Source organism: Diceros bicornis, chromosome 9 (assembly GCF_020826845.1).
Source record: "Diceros bicornis minor isolate mBicDic1 chromosome 9, mDicBic1.mat.cur, whole genome shotgun sequence".
Taxonomy (NCBI): domain Eukaryota; kingdom Metazoa; phylum Chordata; class Mammalia; order Perissodactyla; family Rhinocerotidae; genus Diceros; species Diceros bicornis.
In genome coordinates this window covers 41934146-41954108 of record NC_080748.1, presented here as the reverse complement: position 1 = coordinate 41954108, position 19963 = coordinate 41934146, and the positions used below count along the sequence as shown (strand labels likewise).

General features: G+C 39.8%; 1 protein-coding gene across 2 annotated transcripts in view; it reads left to right on the top strand.

Annotated features, from left to right (window-relative positions):
* The first annotated feature begins 7785 nt into the window (after positions 1–7785).
* The window catches only part of DIAPH3 (diaphanous related formin 3), a 486334-nt gene continuing 474156 nt past the window's right edge, over positions 7786–19963 (top strand). The window contains exon 1 of one of the 2 annotated variants that reach the window (XM_058548276.1): positions 7786–8139. In XM_058548276.1, coding sequence (XP_058404259.1) covers positions 7960–8139 — 180 coding nt within the window. In that variant the 5' untranslated portion in view covers positions 7786–7959. The remainder of the gene's footprint in view (positions 8140–19963) is intronic. The other variant, XM_058548275.1, reaches the window with a different exon arrangement.

The following is a 19963-nucleotide window of genomic DNA, read 5'->3' as shown; positions in this document are numbered from 1 at the left end:
AGATTCTCAGAGGATAAGTAAGTAGCTCAAAGTCACTCTGTTATTTAAAGCATTTTGAGCTCTAAATGGAGAGAGGCCAAGATCACCCTTGGTACTCCATACCGAAGGTGTGAAAATTGGTGCTTAGGGGGCAAAAAAATGGTCTCTTTTTATGTATAAAGCTCTGAAATACATACAGTACATAAACAAATATACAGTATATCTCAGGTATTAAAACTTCATGGGGAGTGATAAGGAAAAATGTCTACAAAAACTCCTTAAGTGGACGATAATAATTTAAAGGTTGAGAAACACAGATTTAGATCTCATTTCATTTAATAAAGTTTCTACTCTTTTCTCTCCTTTTTTGCAGAATCCTTTTTGTGTTTCACATGAAAGCTCATTTTGAACAATGATACATACAACAGGTAAGAGCAGTGTTGGTTTAAATGGGGAGAGGGCCCAGAATCATACCATTTCTGATGCCTTTTCCCTCACCTTCCGCGGTGGCCCTGAAGTACTGATATGAAAGCTTAGAGCATTGAGCATCTTAGTTTGACTATCTGAGGGACACAATTGAACCTCTTCATTTTGCAGATGAGTAAACTGAGGCAAGCTTGTAATGTGTAAGCATTAACTCCTCTGGTCATTTTATTATTTGGAGGTCACACACAATGTGGAACTAAATCAGGCTTTGTATCTTGAGGCAAACTACAGGTGAGACACACTATCTATCACACCAGGAGATGGGAAGGGAAGGAAAAGCCCGAACAGAGATCAGGGAAAGAATGTTTAGAGAGATGACAAGAGAAATAAGTGAGAAGAGATGTTCAAGAAGAAGAAAAAAAAAATCACAAGGAGAAAAACCTTTATTATAACTATGTGAAGTGACAGATATTAACTAGACTTACTGTGGTCATCATTTCACAGTATACACAAATATCAAATCATTATGTTGTACACCTGAAACAAATATAATATTATATGTCATTTATATCTCAATAAAAAATAAATTAATTAAAAAAGAAAGCTACTGTAATCAACAGCAGAAAATGGAGAGGTTATTAAGGATTGAGAAGGAAGATCTGACAGTATAACCTCCTCTGGTGACATGTGACAGCAGTTTCAGGACAGTGTGCAGGCCAACCTTGATCTCACAGGAAATTGTGAGTATTTCAGATTCAAATCATCAGCAAATAGGTAAGCCTGCTAACTTTGGTAACTTTTGCAACTAATTCTACATTACCCTTCTTGACCGAATAGAAACATCGATATGTAAATCACAGCAAATTGACAAAACAATTTTTAGTCTATTGTATTCAGATGGGTTCAGCTAAAGAATTAGAACACAAAGCAGCTAATGCACACAAGTGGATGCCTTCAGGAGAGACTTCACTAAAGACAGGTTTTCTGTACATTTGATTTTTTTTTTTTAAAGCTTCGTGCATGGTTGTGTATCCTAGTTGTTAGGTTAATTCTCTATGTGAGCCACGCCCACCACAGTGTGACACCTGACAGACGGGTGGTGTGGTTCCATGACCTGGAAACGAACCCGGGCCGTGGTGGTGAGAGCACTGAATTTTAATCACTAGACCACCAGGGCTGGCTCTGTACATCTGATTTTATAGTATATCCAGAATACAGCAATTCATTTGAGCATAAATAAATAGATATATATGGTGATGACACAGAGACATAGATGAAAGAAAAAGAAAATTTGAAAATCTCTATTGGGCACCGTAGAATTCTTCTAGCTTATTTTACATGTGTTTTTAGCTTTGAGTGACATCATTACGATTTGCTATGATCATACAAATTATTATCCAAGTGACTCAACAAATTATATTTGGGCTTTAGTAACTGTGCTTTAATATGAAGGAATTAAACCGTAATCTTACAACAGTCTTAATAGTTACTTAATTCCTTTTTGCTATTTATTTCAAATATTGGGAGTACGATCCTGGTGGTGACATCTAACACTTTCAACTGAACATTAGTTAAGTGTCTCACGCTAATAGGAATATTCCTGTTCTCCTTTAAACAGCTCTATCATCTATAAACTTGGGCAGATTAATTTTCTAATCAAAACATTCTGGGAAACTATTAAGCGTGACATTAAACTGTGTTATACTAATTACATTCCCTATGAAGTATTTCTATCTGAACTTACAGCATAAGACCCTGGAGAAAACTTATCAGGGCACAAATTGCTGAAGTGTGTTTTAAGAAGAATCGCATATCCATGTAATAATTTAGCTTTTCATACCTATCTTAAATCAGCTCGGTTCTCCAAAGTGATTCATTATGGTAGCAAGATCTTCTTGACCTTGTTAAACAGATTAAAAAAAAAAAATGTGTTAAAGCCTCTGTCAGTGTGTAATATGGCAAAGAAAAGTATTTAGCTCTATCACAAACATTTGTCCAAAATTAATATTTGCTTCTTACTAGAATACTACTCTCATTGAAGAAAAAGAAATAACCAAACAAAAGTAATCGTAATATGCCAAGGGAAAAAGAAACATTTAGCAGGGGTCAGAAAACATTTTCCTGTAAAGGGTCAGATAGCAAACATTTTAGGCTTTGCAGCCAGGCTTTGTTGCAACTACTCTGCTCCACAGTCGTAGAGCAAAAGCAGCTATAGACATTGCAGGAGAATGGGCGTAGCTGTATTCCAATGACATTTTCTTTACAACAAATAGACGGCAGCTCAAAACCACAATGGGATACCACTTCACACCCACTAGCCTGGCTACATTCAAAAAGTCAGGTAAAAAAATTGTTGGCAAGGATGTGGCGAAATTGTAACCCTTATGCCCTGATAGTGGGAATGTAAAATGGTACAGCCACTTTGGAAAAGTCTGGCAGGTCCTCAAACATAGTTACCACACGACCCAGCAATTCCTCTCCTGTGCATATATACAAGGGAAACAAATACTTATGTCCACACAAAAACTTGTACATAAATATTTATAGCAGCATTGTCTATAATAGCCAAACTCAATTGTCCATCAACTGATGAATGGATAAACAAATGTGGTATATCCATACAACAGAATATTATTCAGCCCTTCAGGGATATTTGGCAATGTCTAGGGGAAATTTTTGGTGACATCTAGTGGGTAACATCTAGTGGGTTAGAAATGCTGCTAAGGGGCCGGCCCCGTGGCTTAGCAGTTAAGTGTGCGTGCTCCACTACTAGCGGCCCGGGTTCGGATCCCCGGAGTGCATGGATGCACCGCTTCTCCAGCCATGCTGAGGCTGCGTCCCACATACAGCAACCAGAAGGATGTGCAACTATGACATACAACTATCTACTGGGGTTTTGGGGAAAAAAAAGGAGGAGGATTGGCAATAGATGTTAGCTCAGAGCCAGTCTTCCTCAGCAAAAAGAGGAGGATTAGCGTGGATGTTAGCTCAGGGCTGATTTTCCTCACACACAAAAAAAGAAATGCTGCTAAACATCCTACAATGCACAAGACAACCCCATAATAAGAATTATCCAGTTCCAAATGTCAATAGTGCTGAGGTTGAGAAACCCTAGTGTAGACCTATACATTATATGACTATATCAGTGATCATCCTGTGCATATAATTTGCTTTTTTTCCCATCTAACATTATGTTGTAAAATGGCAGCAATTTTAACTAAGACAAACAAGTGTGTGGATAGTATGGAAGGAGTCATGCCCTAGATTGGGTAGGGCAAGCAACACTATTATATCTTGCCATTGAGAATTTGAAATGAAGGTGCAAAGTCAGTGCAGATGGCCAGATAATTATTCTAATACCCTGTCATTAAGTACAAAGTGCTGTAGAATTTGTGTACAGTGAAACTGGTAAAGTTAAATCAATTAGGCTTGTAATTAAGTGGTTCTTGTTTTAATCCACTGACCACCCAGAAAGCATGCATGGCAAAGAAGTGAATTTCTAGTTTAACCCAAAACTGAAGGAGGGAAATGTAGAGTTTTTCCTTGTTCCCTAGCTCTCTGCCTCTCAACTAGTTTAAGGGAGAGAAGGGAAATGCATATGAAAAGAGAGAGAACAAAAGAAAGTGGAAAGACAAGCTGGAGGAGAGAGAAGAGATTTTATTAGTCAAAATTATAAAAAATTGGGGCTGGCCTAGTGGTATAGCAGTTAAGTGCATGCGCTTCGCTGCTGGCGGCCCAGGTTTGGATCCCGGGCACGCACCGATGCATCGCTTGTCAGGCCATGCTGTGGCAGTGTCCCATGTAAAGTGGAGGAAGATGGGCATGGATGTTAGCCCAGGGCCAGTTTTCCTCAGCAAAAAAGAGGAGGATTGGCATGGATGTTAGCTCAGGGCTGATCTTCCTCACACACACACACACACAAAATTATAAAAAATTAAACTTAACCTCATCCTAAAAGGAAATTAATTATTACTTCTTTCCTTACATGGACTTAATAGCTCATTGTGGTCTCAATGCCAATAAAATAAGATTTTTCTGGAGGAAAAAGGAGAGTTAAGGGAGCTCTCTAAGGTTCCTATATTTCTGTTACTTTGTGTATTTTGTTAAATCTTGATATGAAACATTTCCAATAAACATAAATTTACAGAAAATAATAAAAGAAACACAAATATACCCACCACTGAGATGAAATACGTGTTAACATTTTGCCAGATTTACTTCAGATCTTTCCCTTTTAATAAATAAAACATTTACAGACACTTCAGCTTATCAAGATTCAGATTTAATTCCTTGCACCTTCTTTCTTTCCTCTCTGGAAGTAGGTGAAGTTGTTGTATATATTTCCCTAGTGTTTTTGCAGTGTTGTTATACACATGCACATTACGTTTATATATATGTCAAAGGTTCAGAAATAGCTGAAGTAAAACCAATGAATCATCAGAAGTAGTAATTAGTACAAGTTTATTATGAACATACCAAAAAGACAATTTGCAAACCGGGAGCACTCTAATCAAAACATGGAATGAGACTTACGGGAATGTTGTTATAAAGCAGCTTATATAGTGAGAAGGCAGTGACTGTTTATTCTTCATAGTGATCGGTTATAATATTAGAATTTTCTTAAATGATAGGGAATTGGTTAGTAGTTACTTCATATCAACCTTGGAAAACAGTTTAAGTTTTGCTTGTGATTTCCAGAGGCATAAGCATGACACAGACCAAATTAGTCTTGCAAAATAAGCTAAATTAAGCTTTGTCTGTCTGGCATAGACCTCCTAAAACGCTTGGAATTTCCTAAGTGATGAGAGCTGTAAAGGTGTCTTTTGGTTAATGAGGAGACTTTGCATCTAAGGTTGGGGCTGGTTGCCAGGAGAACCAATTATGTGATTAGAGGACTGGAACTTTCAGTCCCACCCCCCGACCTCTGGGGAGGAGAGGGGGGTTGGAGGTTGAATCAATCGCCAATGGCTAATGATTTAATCAATCATGCCTATGTAATGAAACCTCTATAAAAACTCAAAAGGACAGGGCTGGTGAACACGTGGAGATTTGGAGATAGTGATGAGCTTGGAGAGGGCATGGAAGCTCCAAGCCTTTTCCCCATACCTTGCCCTATGCATCTCTTCCTTTTGGCAGTTCCTGAGTTATATCCTTTTATAATAAACCAGTAATCCAGTAAGTAAAATGTTTCTCTGATTTCTGTGAGTCACTCTAGCAAATTAATCAAAGTTAAGGACGTGGTTGTTGGAACCTTCATCTATAGCCAGTTGGTTAGAAGCATAGACTTGCAATCCACGTCCAAAGTGTGCATGTGGGGGGGTGGGGTGAGGTGGGTGGACAGTCTTATAGGACTTAACCTGTGGGATCTCACGCTATCTCTGGGTAGATAGAGTCAGAATTGAGTTGAAGTATAGGACACCCAGCTGATGTCCGAGAATTGCTCAGTGGTGTGGGGAAAAAACCCTACACAATGGAACCCTTTTTTGCTATTACAAGTGTTCAAGGAATATCTTTGTATGTGTATCTTTGGGCTTCTCTAGGGAGACATCTTGACATGGAGTTGTTGGGTCACAGGTACATGTACCTTTACCTTTTCTAGGCATTACTAAGTTGTCGTACAAAGTAGTTGGACCACTTTTGCATTCCCATCATCTGTGTAAGAATTGCCATATCCCTACATCTTGGCTAAAACTTTGTGACATGGGACTTTGTAATATTTGGCAATCTGATGAGGATAAAATGGTATCTCACAAAATTGCTTGTCATTTTTAAAAAATTGATTGGAGGTGATCAATCTCTTCTCTCAACTTTCCACAGCTTTCTCTCTCATATACAGTCATGTGCTGCATGAGGAAGTTTCGGTCAATGATGGACCACATATATGATGATGGTGCTATAAGATTAGTACCATAGAGTGCAAGTGTGTAGTAGGCTATACCATGTAGTTCGTGTAAGTACACTCTGTGATGTTCGCACAATGACAAAACTGCCTGAAGACACATTTCTCAGAACGTATCCCTGCCCTTAAGCGAGTATGACTGTAGTCATTAAGAGTGAACCCTCACAAGGATTGCATTAGTAATTGTCTAGATGTTGAGACTGAACAGAAATGATAAAGGAAAGAAACACTTTCCTGATTCTAAGCTTCTCCAGGCCTGCATTTTGTCTCATTCAACTTTGTCCCAGCCCTGTGTACCCAGCCTGGCACACGGCAGAATTTCCAAAAGTATTGACTTAGTGGGGTACAGCATCTCTTGTTGTGGGGGGTCAGAATGAGGGGCAGGGCATGCTCTTGTGAGGCTTAAATAGTAAACACACAAATGTACTTTAAAAAATGTAAAACAGACAAAGGTATGATTTTCACAGGTACCTTGCAGTCGCAAAGAATTTCTGTGAGAAAAGTGTCAGAGCACTCTATGTAAAGGTTGAAAATTAATTATAATAGCGCTTGTTTATTTATATTTGGTACCTTCTACATGTCAAGGACATAAGAAAGAAAAGAACAGCCCCTCCTTATATGCCCTTGAAAGTTTTTCAATTCTATGCTCTTTTTTTTAAATTTTATTGTGGTAACATTGGTTTATAACACTGTATAAATTTCAGGTGTACATCAGTTCTACGCTCTTGACCCGTCTTGGCCTTGCTCCTGCCTGGAATGCCTTTTATCCGAAGGTGTCACAACTCTTTTCCGCCTAGTGAGAATCTACGCATTCTTCATTTCGCCTTTCCAGATCCGCTCCTTCAGATTTATCTCCCCTCTTTGTTCTCAGTGAACTTTAAAATAACTGCTGTAACGTTTACATTACTTTTTTCATGTATGGGTTTGCGAACCACGTTAGACCGAGCTCCATAAGGGCGTGGCCCAGCGCTTTCTGAATTTTGGCGGACCCCGCTGCTACCCCAGAGCGGGCACTCAGCAGACACTCAGTAAATAGGTCGAAAAGGCATCCTTTTGGAGCTGCGTGGGCGGTGTCGTCCTTTCCCGCCTAGCACTCCATCAAGCACAGATCCTAGAACTACTTTTCCCAGTGACCATCGCACCAGAGCCTCCTGAGCGGTCCAAAGAGAGGGTTAGGAGATGACTTCACATTCTGGCGCTGCTCAGATGGTGGCGCAGAGCGGGTTTCTCCTGCATTCCAGATTAGCAGGAACCCGTTCTCCAAATTCCAAAAAAAACCCAGACAAGCGACTTCCTAGTAGGTTCTGCGCGCTTCCCACCCTGTGCCCTTAAGGTGAGCTGCCTGGACCGCCAGGAGGGTGGAGCGGCGAAATGAACTGACGGCGCAGCCAATCACGTCTCGTTATGCCCGGAAGGGGCGGCTCCCGAGAGTGTCATTGACAGAACGGCGCGGGATTGGCGGGTCCCGGGCGGTCCGCGGTGGCGGGAGTTTTCGGATGTGTTGGCCGCGACCCCGGCTGCAGCGGTTGGGCTGAGCCCGGCCCGTGGCGTGGGCGGCGGAACCCGGGAGGCGAGTTCGCCACTGATCCCTGAGCTCCCAGCTTGTGTCTTGCAGAGCGGCCGCCTTCTTGCCGTCCTCTGGAGCTGGGGCAGGGATGGATCGGCACCGGTCACGGCTGCACCACCCAGCGCAGGGCTCCGCTGCCGGCGCCCCCTACCTCTCCTCCGCCGTGCCCCGCAGCAGCCGGGAAAGCAAGATGCCGCGCAGGAAGGGCCCCCAGCACCCTCCGGCGCCCGGCGGCCCGGAGGAGCCTGGAGAGAAACGCCCCAAGTTTGTAAGTTTCGCCTGGAGCTGGGGTGGGGAGCTCCCGCCTCGCTTACGGCTGCTGCTCAGTCCTGGGATAGTTCAAATATATTAAACTGACTTACTTGGCTGATTACAGGGGGTGGGTCCACGTGCCTGGGAGGCCAAATTTTGTTCTAGATTTCCAAAGCTGCCAATCTCTTCTTAGATTTACAACGACAGGGTCCAATTCTATTTGTATCCTTTGACAAATACTGATCATTGTGTTGCCCAAATTTCTTAAGGCTAACGTGAAAGGCAGTTCAAATATATCGTCACCTAGGTGGACGTTGCATTTTTTAAGTCGGACTCCCCCTTCCCCCTCGAGCGTCTGAGGGTATGAGACATATCAAAGTGAACTTTTAGGTGATACTATTTCTTTTTCTGCTTTTATTTTAATCCAAGAACTTTTTAAGGTAGATATAATTTTCCAAGTCGAAACAGCTCGTTTTAAAACTTGGCGGGCCATGTGGTCACTGCTAAAGAATGTTTTGTTTAGACTGGAAAGAAGTCTAAGTATTTGAAACTCGCTATTCTCGTTACTTATTCACTTTAATACTCAAGGGAAGTGTCATGATTAGTGCTTTGTGAATCTTTTTGTTGGTATCAGCTAGTGAAAGTATAGGGAGTGATGATTGTTTTGTTGTGTGTGTGTGTAAATAAATCACACAGAGGGCTGATAGATTGGGGTGAGTCCAACAGAATTGAAAATTTAGTACTGACCTCTTCATTTTATTTAGAAGTACGGAAAACATTTTTTTTAGTCATAGGTGAAATTTTACAATACAGCTTGTGCCTTCTGTGAACAAATAAAAATTGTTAGAAATTTAAGTCAGGATACACAAATTAAGGTAATAAAGACTTGTGGATGAGGAGTGTGAGTTGCTAAGTATAACAGTTAAAAATGATAGTTGAATGAAACTGGGAGCAGAGCTGTGAGATGTATCAGAATACTGAAAATGAGAGACAACATGGATTAATTTTGCTAAATTAAGTATCAAGATGGCCATAGGAATGGTGAAATTTTGCTGGAGGATCAAATATGTTGTTGACTGTTATCTCGACAGAGCTCAGGAATAAATAAGATAGGGTCAAATTGGCAGTGAGAGATTCTACCCAATCTGAGAAGAATCCCTGGGCAATGACTTGTATTGCTATTATAGGCTACTCTATGGGTTAATAATGTTATTGCATTTTGTATGTTAAAAAGGTTATCATAAAGGTGAAAAGATGTCTAAAACAGTACTTTTAAGTTCTAAAACTAATAAACATATCTAAAATACTGTGTTTTTAGATAGGGGTCTGATTTGAATCGTGACTTCATAATTAATTTCAGAGTAATTTGGACCTTTCATAATCTCTGAAACTAATTTTGATTCTTGCTTACATGGTAATTTCTTTAGATGTATTTTCTATTTCACTAATTGTGTCACCAGCTATGTCTAATCTACTATTTAACTTGTTCTGAATATTTGAGTTTAGCAATTATTTTTTATTTATGTAACTTCCATGTGCTTCTTTTTCAAATCTGCCTGGTCATTCTTGACCTTGTTTCTTATTTTTTTATTTCTTTAGACATTTTCTACTTGACTCTTCTTATTCTTTATATGACAGTTCTGGTATGTGCAATCTTTGGACACTCTACATTGACTCGCACTCGTGGTCGCTTTTCTCTCTCTCTCCCCCTGTGCTTGTTGATCTTTGTAAGCTCATTGCTTTATCTTAACCTATTTTCTAGGAGGCCTAACCTAGGGATGCTTTTCTCTGGAGATGATTTGAGTCTGTTTCCACCAGGAGCCAGGGGGTGCTGCTGATTTGGGGCCACCTCCCTAAAGAACTGGGACTCTTAGGGGGTCTGGAGTTCCAGGCTTAGCTCTAACTCTGTTCCTGTCCTGAGGCTCAGCATCTCAGTCTCAAGGCTGCCTTTTGAGCATCTGTTCCCAGTTGGCCTACTTCTCACTGCTCTTAGTTCCACTGTAGTAACTCTTGTTTTTGGGATGGAAGGTGATCTTTGGAGATCTCATGAGATCTCAGCAGTGCCTCAAAAAGTAATTGTTCTATAGTTCAAACTGCTGTACTGCTGGATGTCAAGTCGGTTCTTGGCGTTCCGTTGATTTAGTATGAAGTGATGTTAGCCTGAATCTCTTCAGGTTACCTAGCCATTAGGTCACCTAGTTGCCTGGGGCAGCTGCTTTTGGTGGGAACAAGTAATGTAGGTTGGTGATGTGACAGGAGTAGGGATATTTTAGGTGTCTGGTGTTTGCATATTCTACAAAGCCACAAACTGGTAGTAGAACTGAGTGGTAAACTGGTCGCTTGCTCCTGTCTTAGTTTAGGAAGGGAGGAGCTGTGCACCCACTGAAATCCTCTTTTACTTGGGGCCTTGATAAAGCAGACAAACAAATCCTTGTTTTCTACTGAATGAATAGTTGTGGGCCTCAAGTTACTTTTGAATTGTGTGTAAAAGTTTGTAGCATAGAACCTCTGTCTATAGATATGTGTAACTAGTAGAAATTAGTCTATTGTAAATGTCTGATAGTTTGGCTGCACAATGAATTGACTGCTTTTGGGCTATTTGTGAACTAACCAACTTGGCTTCAGTAGAGAATATGGTAAGCGGTGAGTATTGAGATAGTGGGGCTAATTACTAGGGGTCGAGATGCAACCAGAGGAGGCTGGGAGGACAAGACAGGTACCTAGGTGAAGACATTGTGAAAGTAGATAGAATTCAGTAGGATCATTAAACTTGGTACCTATCCTAGGTCACACCATCAATACCCGGCCCTCAGTCCTATTTCCCTTCTAGAACAAAAGAGTTGCCCTACTTATCGTGAACAGCCTTTCAGTGATACTGGGCACTTCATTCCTACCTCCCACTACTCTTAGAAACACACAGTCCCTACAGTGGTGGCCACCAGATCCAGAGTGAGAGCAGGACATATGGCTTCTGGAGAAGTCTCCATCTCTAGGATGTGGGTCAGTCTTTTGGCAGGAGGCCTGTAAATTCGGTGATCCAAGTTGACAGAGTAGCTCTTCTTTTTAGTTAAGAATAACCTTTAAAAGTTCTCATAGACTTTAGTGTAAATCTTGTGTCTAATCTTATAGTTTCCACTGAATAGTTAGTTATTGTCTAATTATTTCATTACAGTACCCTCAGTTTTGATAGTGAGATTTTTCACCCTGTCCATTAATATCTGTATGTCTACCATGTTTGGGCATCGCTAGTAAAAACAGTTAAACTTTATGTGTGAGCCAAGCACTGTTCTAGGTGCTTTATAAACGTCAACAACCCTATTAGGTAGGTAGTATTATTAGCCTTATTTCCCAGATGAGAAAACGAGGTACAGAGGTTAAATTGCTTTGGGGTCACATACCTGTCAGTTGGCGAGGCTGGGATTTGAACCTAGGCAAGCTGGTTCCAGAGTACACATTCTTAGTCACTGTCCTGTATTACTCTCCCATGCTGTTGGGAGTTTTAATCTTTACTGTTTCTTTTCTCATTCAGGCACCATTAACAATAGTTAGTAATGACTTTAATGAATATAGAATTCCTGATTTCCTGGTTATAGGCAGGTTGTGGGGTGGGAAGAGGTATTAAATTGGAGAACTTTTGTTGATTGTACTTGAGTAGAGTTGAAATCAGTAGACTTGATGAGATTAGAGCATGCTTGCCTAATTGCTTTGGGTTTATTTGGAGGCAGGTGTGGTAGTCTGAATAATGAACCCCCCCAAAATATTCACGTCTTCATCCCCAGAACCTGTGAATGTTACTTTATATGGCAAAAAATGATATTGCAGGTATGATTAAGTTAAGGCTTTTACGATGAGGAGGTTATGCTGGATTATCAGTGTGGGCCCTAAATGCAAACACCTGTATTATAAGAGGGAGGCAGAGGGAGGTTTGACTACAAAAGAGAAGGCGATGTGACTCCAAGGCAGAGATTGGTGATGCAGCCACAAGCTAAACAATGCTGGCAGCCATCAGAAGCTGGAAGAGGCAAGGAACTGTTTTCCGCTAGAGCCTCCAGAGAGAGAGAGTGGCCCTGCTGACACTTTCATTTCAGCCCAGTGAAAGTGATTCCGGAATTCTGGCCTCCAAAACTGAGAGAATAAATTTCTGCTGTCTTAAGCCCTCAAGTTTGTAGTAATTTGTTATGGCAGCCCTATGAAGTGAACACAGCAAGTGTAGCTGTGAGAATGGCCACGTTGAAAGGTTGAACAGTTTATAAATGTATGTTTTGGGATAACCATCAGATTCATTTAAATCTCTTCCTTGTAGTATCATTTTATTTTGGAAGGTTTGTGATTTGGGGGGATATAAGATAACCACAGTTTGGTCCTCTGCAATAACAACTAGAACCTTCCTTCATCTTGGTTGGCTGTGTCATTTTCATAGTTGCTAGAAAGCTGAGGAAAGATGGAGGTGATTTTTGTATGCTCTTTTTTGAATTTATTTCTTCATTAAGTCTGTAGCTGAAGTGATGGTTTTAGTTGTCCTAGAGGTAAACTGTGACGAATTGGAGATGATGTTCTAAGTTGAAGTCTTTATGCACCTGAGTTTTATTCATGTCAAAATTCCACCTAATCCATCAGACATCAAGAGAAACTTTCCTAAGGTAAAATCATTTTATTCAGGCCAGTCTTCTAAGTAAATTGCTGTGAATCGTCCCAGACTTTCTTTCCTTTCTATCCTTCCTAACAGAGAAAATAAAAATTTTTTTTGTTGGTTAATGTATGATTTATCAAAAGAAACAACATATATCAAGTGGCTTTTGGGGATACATTTAGTGCTGAAAATAGATGATATATGGTATTTAGTATTTGTGGATTGCTCTGGATCTTTTCTGTGTGGGTAAAAAGAGGTGGGAGTAAGGATGATTGTTTCAGATTTAGAGCAAAGCTTAATTGCTTTTTTTCAAAGACTCGTGTCTTTAATTATGAAGCAAGCAAACTGACATACATTTATTACACCTTGCATCTCATCTAGTCTGTCTTGTAGCAATTGCTTCTGAACAGATGTTACCTGAAACACCTTTGTGCAGTTGGTTGAATGCTAAAATTTGTCATGCTTTTATTATTGTTGTCTTGAATTAACTCTACTTTATGGCATAACTTTATTGCTGTGTCCTAGAATCTTTATATATTTATTGCCTTATAAATTGGATTTAAAATTGGCTTTTTATATAGAATATAAATTAACATGTGTATAACTTGTTTATGCCTGCAGAATAATACAAGAAAAAACTGCTACGTATTACACTAATGTAATTGTCTTTAACTCAGCACATAGTATCCTCCAAACTAGGAATGAGATGAATACTACAGAATATGCTTACTATCACACTCTGCTTGTTTATCCCAGAAACTAATTTGACTTTTAGATCTATAAAATATAGATTAAGCATAACCTTTTACTTCATGGGATATTAAAGATCAAAGCATGAGCTTTCTTTGAAAAGGATCTACAAAGGTAACTTTTCTCTCAGCAGCAGCAGGGTGGCATCGAAATACCTTACCATTGGGGTAATTTTCTCAAAAAGCAACTCAAATAATCATTATTAAATTAGGGGAGAATTTAAGAGTTTCAGTATGTTAAGTTTGCTGCTGGGATATTCAAGTTACTAGCTAATTAATGAAAACTATTTGGAAATGCTTGCCATAGATTTTATTCTTAAAAAGACCCACAGCCATCCTTTCTTACAGTTTTTTGTAGAAGAAGCATGAATAACCCATTTATGAAGAGTGACTTGTATCACTTTTAGGTCTTGAATCCCAGCTATGTCACTTAGCTGTATGAACTTGGGCAAGTTACTAAACTTCTCTCTGTGCCTCCATTTCCTCATGTGTAACATGGGGTTGTTAAGAAGATTAAAAGTTAATGTGATGGGCTCAGAACAGTACCTGGCTCATTGTAACCTCTATGTAAATATTAACCATTTATAAAGATTGTTGTTTTTGTTGTTATCATTAGTAGTAATAGTTGTAGTACAATTTTTGTCTATATTTTAGGGCATTGGGGATATTACATTGGATGTTTAAATAGCTTTCTTATACTAGAAAATCTTAATTGGTCCAGGCTTTTTCCTTCTGTGGCAGAGGCAGAGTCATTGTGTTCTCAGTTCTTGTCCTGGCATGCCAGGTGACATTCAGATTGATGCAGGGTTCTGATTCTGATGACTGAATGGTCAGAGCAAGTTTCTGAAGCTTTCTGAGGAGTTGGTTCTTTATTTGTAAGATGAGGATTACGCAACTATGAAACTTGTGTACAAATGAAACTCGCAGAAAGAAACCTAGAAAGGAAACAACCTCTAACTTAGAAAAAAATTTCTTGTGATACTCACGTGTGGACTTGAATGATAATAAAAATAATGTTACTTATATATGTATAGATGTAAAACTAAGTATAACTCTTAATGCTTAGGGCTCATTTACAACTATAAAACCCAAACAGATTTACATATAGAATTTGAAACAAAACTATAAACCCAATAAAATTCAAATTAACAACAACATTAATTTAATGTGATTGATGATGTTTTGCTGACATTAAGTCATTATTGTTGGATTTAATAGTGGAAAGATATGTGTATGGTTTGCTGTTTTCCTTTATGTCAACTTGACTCTGAGATAGAGACGGAATCTCAGAGGCTGAGCAAGCTCACTGTAAACTGATGAACACAAAGACTGAGCCCCACAGTGTTGGGAGAGGCCTGTCATTGAACATCTCTGTCTTTCTCACAGGTCTTGACTTTAGGGTCTGGGTGAAGTAGTCAACTCTTATGTTTATGATAAAAAGAAAATAGCCATAGGTAAACATTTTTTAGTAAATGTATGAAACTGTTGGAAAAGAGCAGAAAGAATTGGAGCCTATACTGCCAGCATCTATATTCCTTTTTCTCTTGAAATTTAACTTTCTGTGGTTGTGGGTACATGGTTCCTTGAATAGCATCATCTTGGAATTATGTGCAGGCTTTTGGAACTGAATTCTTCCTAAGTGGAGGAGCTTGTGAAAACCTACATGGCATGATGTTGATGTTTTTTGGCCTTCTTCTGACGCCATATTGATAGGACACACAAATGCAAGTGTGGTCACCAAAAGTGCCTGATGAAACATGGTTATAGAGTGGTCATTCAGAGTCCAGAGAATACTTACTTTACTTCTAATGTTTAAGACAATCTTGGAAAAATACAAAATTTAGTAAGTCTTATAGAAGTGGAGAGACTGTGGAAGGGCCCTGCAGATCTCAGTTTGAGGAACGTGGAGATGACTTATGTCAAAAAATTAGAGGAGCACTTGAACCAGGTGAAGGTTTTGTACTTTTAGTCTTTTGTCTAGTGATGAGCTAAAAATGATTAGTAAGAATTTATCAGTAGTGAAGGTTACATACAACGTGCTTCAAAACAGTTCATTTCTAAATAGTTTTCTAAGGGTAAGCATTTCCCTTGCAATCTTTAAAAAATATATTTTATCATACCAAAGAGGTATAGAACACTATGTACTACTCACCAATAACCTTCAGAAAGGAAACATCATCAGTTACGTTGAAATGTCCATTTCCTCCCTTCATATCTATATCTCCTTTTAATCTTTGTTCTTCATTTTTTGAGGTAAGGGCTTACATGGCTTTTAAAAAAAATTTCTATTTTGATTAGTGTTTTTATTCTTGGAGGGGATTCCTATTTATATATCTTTTCCCTAAAAATAGATCTGTGAATGGAATTAATACCCAATAACTTTCTAATCTCTCCATCTTTGAGCATCATAGTCCATCTTAAATACCAGAAAGGAAGGGGGGACTAGGATTTAGTGTAGCAAATATGTACTAAGGGCATTCTGTGTGCTGAGGGACTTGGGTTATACTCAAGTAACTATGGTCCAAGTCAGACCTTCATGGGTTAAAGATGGCTAAATACCTGTTCAGTTGTCTCCAAGGAAATTATTGCTAATTCTAGGTCATTCTGAAAGGTGAAAAAACAAAAACAAAAACAAAAGTGCATGCTTCTTTTGGAGTTATGATGTAGAATTTCTTGAAACTCTTAGTAAGATACATGGGTTAGTCTAATTGTAAGATCCGTGATATTGTATTTATTTGGCTAATTTTCTTATGAAGTATCTTCCCAAGATTTGGAGAGTTTATCCTGTAATTGCTGCATTTTCCTGTTTATTTGGGCATCATAAAATGAAACTTTGTAACATTCAGTTTTTAACTAGGATTTGCAAATTGATGACATTAATTATGGACTGTAGTATAGTATTAAACTGTTTTTGTTTATCAAACCCTTGGATAGAATGCAATTCATAATGACAATTACAATTCATTTCTAATGAAAAATTTGACAGCCTGAGAAATGAACATGAAAAATAGAATGCACATAATCTGCATTCAGAAATTCAATGTGACAGTTTCATTTCTTTATAAAAGGTGACGGTCTCCAATTAAATCCATGTTCTAACTTCATTCAGCCTCTCTTCTGAGGGTATTATTTTGCTCTTATTGATATGTTATCTTGAACCTGCTTTCAGTTGCTTTATGCACGTGTTTGTAAAGCTTTTGAAAGTCACTTTCTCTCTTGGTGGTGCCTGGTATAGGCTTGAGCTTACAGCAGAAATGTGAATGCTTGGCTAATTGAAAATCTATGCAAAATTACTCTTGTAACCTTACACCGCCTGGTTCATTAATCTATTCATGATTAATTTAAATTTAAATGTTATTAATATACCCTAAATGTCTTTTTCTTTTTGTAAAATATTTCAGTGGTGATGGGCAAGGGCATATAAAGACTATCAGAATCATGTCTGGGTTACTGGAGAACTGTACCTGCCAGTGCAATCTCCTCCAGGGCCTGCCAGTGTGGCTTTAGAGCCCCACCCCTAACCACTGTGATAAAAAAGGCTTGGGCAGGATTCACATACAGCTGTATATCTTTGGACAAATTAATTAACTTCTGTGCCTCAGTTTTCCTGTCTGTAAAATGGAATAGATAATCCCAGTATGTATGCCTGTAGATCGTGGTGAGGATTAGTTGAGGTAACGCATGTTACGGTAGCTTGGGCACAGTGCCTAGCAGTTAATACATGACAGCTGTTATTAGTTTTATTCTTTTGATTCTTTCGTGGACTCCAAAGTAGGGGAGATCCCATCTCCGCAGTGTTGAGTTCTCTAGGCCTGGTCATCTTGAACGGGATACGATGGGATCTCGGTTATTGACGACATTTTGACCTTTCTCCTGCTTCCCACCTCCCTCCCTCCTCATTCCCCAGTTCCTGCTGGACCCCTGCATTGTGTCCAGGGACCTGACTTTAATTAGAGTGGGGAACACACCAAGAGGTCTGGTCCCTGGATGTATTCCCTACCTTTTGTTTCATCCAGACCTCCAGCCCCTTGACCTTGCCTCTCTTTCTCTGTCAGCCTCCTGCTGACAACATTGGCTCCACATGAAACCCACACTCCATAAAAGCAACCTGGATCTCCTTTTGAACTAGGATGTCTTCACATTCCTCGCCTCCTCAAACCTGAGATAAGGTAGAATATAAATAAGTAATAGAACCTCTGGCCTCCTTGTTCAGTTGCCTCAGATTGGCAAGCCTGGAGCAACCTGATGGGCTTCTCTGTGGCTGAACTGGGCTGCTGCTTCCCGGTGGAAACATCTCCCAACTACGTGAACTGATGCCCTTAGACATCGAGTGTCTATGGGCCCGCAGATTAGTGGGTCCTCAAAGCTGCTACATGATAATCATCATCACAATAGCTACATTTATTCAGCTCTCACAGTGGGCTGGGCACTGTTTTAATCACCTAATCCCCACACAGGCTTTGTAGTAGGTACTCTCACCACCCTTGTGTTGTACGTGATGGAACTGAGACAGGGAGAGAGGCTTGGGAACTTTCCTGAGGTGCCGCAGCTGGGAATAGGGAATGATGGGTATGAACACAGCCAGTCTGGCTCCAGATCCCTGGCTTTGAATTAATTCTTTGGTTACCTCCTTTTCCATTTCTCTCAGCGTTTGTGCTAAACTATTATCTCTCTCTTTACCTTCTCTCTGGGCCTGATTCCTTTTTGTGGTAAGTAGTTTTTTAAATTGAAAAAGTAATGTATGCGTCTCTTAAAAAGCCCAACAGTGTAAGAGTACAGAGTGAAATTTGCTATGACTCTGTTACATCCCAGACCACCAGTTCAGGTTTTTCCTGTACAGATGCAATGATGACTTTTATGATTTTCTTTTGTATCCTTTAATGATATTCTGTGTGTATGTGTAAAGCACTCACTCTGTATCCATACGGGAACACACCATGGCCTTCACTTAAAAGATCTTAGACATGGTTACCCTGACACTCACCTTGACACCTTCTTCAGAGAGAAAATAAAGGCCGTATTGTGGGGCCGGCCCTGTGGCTTAGTGGTTAAGTGCGCGTGCTCTGCTACTGGCCGCCCGGGTTCGGATCCCGGGTTCACACCGACACACTGCTTCTCCGGCCATGCTGAGGCCGCGTCCCACATACAGCAACTAGAAGAACCTGCAGCTATGACATACAGCTATCTACTGGGGCTTTGGGGGAAAAATTAAAAAAAAAAGGCCATATTGCTTGAACTTGCTCAATTTCCTGCTATTGCAGCTGTAATCTTCTGTACCTGTAACTATTCTTCTTCCTTTCTCCTCCAGTATCCACAGAAGAAATATCTGTTTTCCCATTTAAGGTTAGTCCCTTGACCCCTGTTCTTGACCCAGCCCCATTCCATTAGGACTGTCTTACTCTTTACAGGCTCCATCCTATAAGAGTGCTCAGATATCTTCCATTATAAAAGAAAAAGCAGAAATAAAACCAACAACCTCCCTCTCCAACTTTCCCTTGACCCATTGCCCCCTCTGAATACCATGCTCTGCTTCCTTCCCTTATAGCCAGATTCTGTGAATTAGTTGTTTTCATTTATTCAGGAAATATTTGAATGCCCTTTCTACCATAGCACAGGGGGTATAGTTTGGTCCTTGACATCAAGAGGCTCACATTCAGTTTGGTCTGGAGAAGGGAGGTGTGAACCAACAAGTGTGAAGTGCTCCCGGGGAGTCCACGTTGTGTAATCTTTAAGAACTCAGGCTCTGGAGTTGACCTGGATCTGTATTTGATACCTGTGTGACCTTGGAACATTAGTTTGTTTTTTGTTTTGTTTCCTCATGTACAAAATGGGAACAATAGTACGTAATATTATAGGTTAGATATGATGATTCAATGTGTTACAATGGGGATTAACACATAAATAGGAAACAGCTCCTAGCTGGTTCCTGCTACTATATAATGGCATCGTGAAAAGGTAGAGTGCGCTCATAAAGGAGGGATTTGGTCACCTCCCGTTGGTTCCTCCACCTTTTGTTTGTTTCTGTCATTCCACTGAAATTGCTTTGGCAGTTCAACAACTGCCAACTTTGTGGCTGATTTTCAAGCTTCATCTTACTTGACTTCTTGCAAGTATTAGCACTGACCCCTCACTTCTTGAAACCTTTGCTATAGCAGGTTCTTATCTTCTAATCTTTGGTCATCCCTCTTCCTACCCTCTTAAATTGGTGTTCCCAAGGACTGTCTCTTTGATCTCTTACTCTTTTTACTTTTTACCTCCTTCCAGCATGAGCTCATCCATTCCTTTAGTTTTTACCACCACCTAGATCAGTGCTGTTCTATAAAGCTCTCTGTGAAGATGAAAATGTTCTGTTCTGCTGTGTCCAATTTGATAGTCACTGACCACATGTAGCTAATGTTACCAAAGGGCTGAATTTTTAATTTGATTTAACTCCAATTAACTTAAATTGCCATATGTAGTTA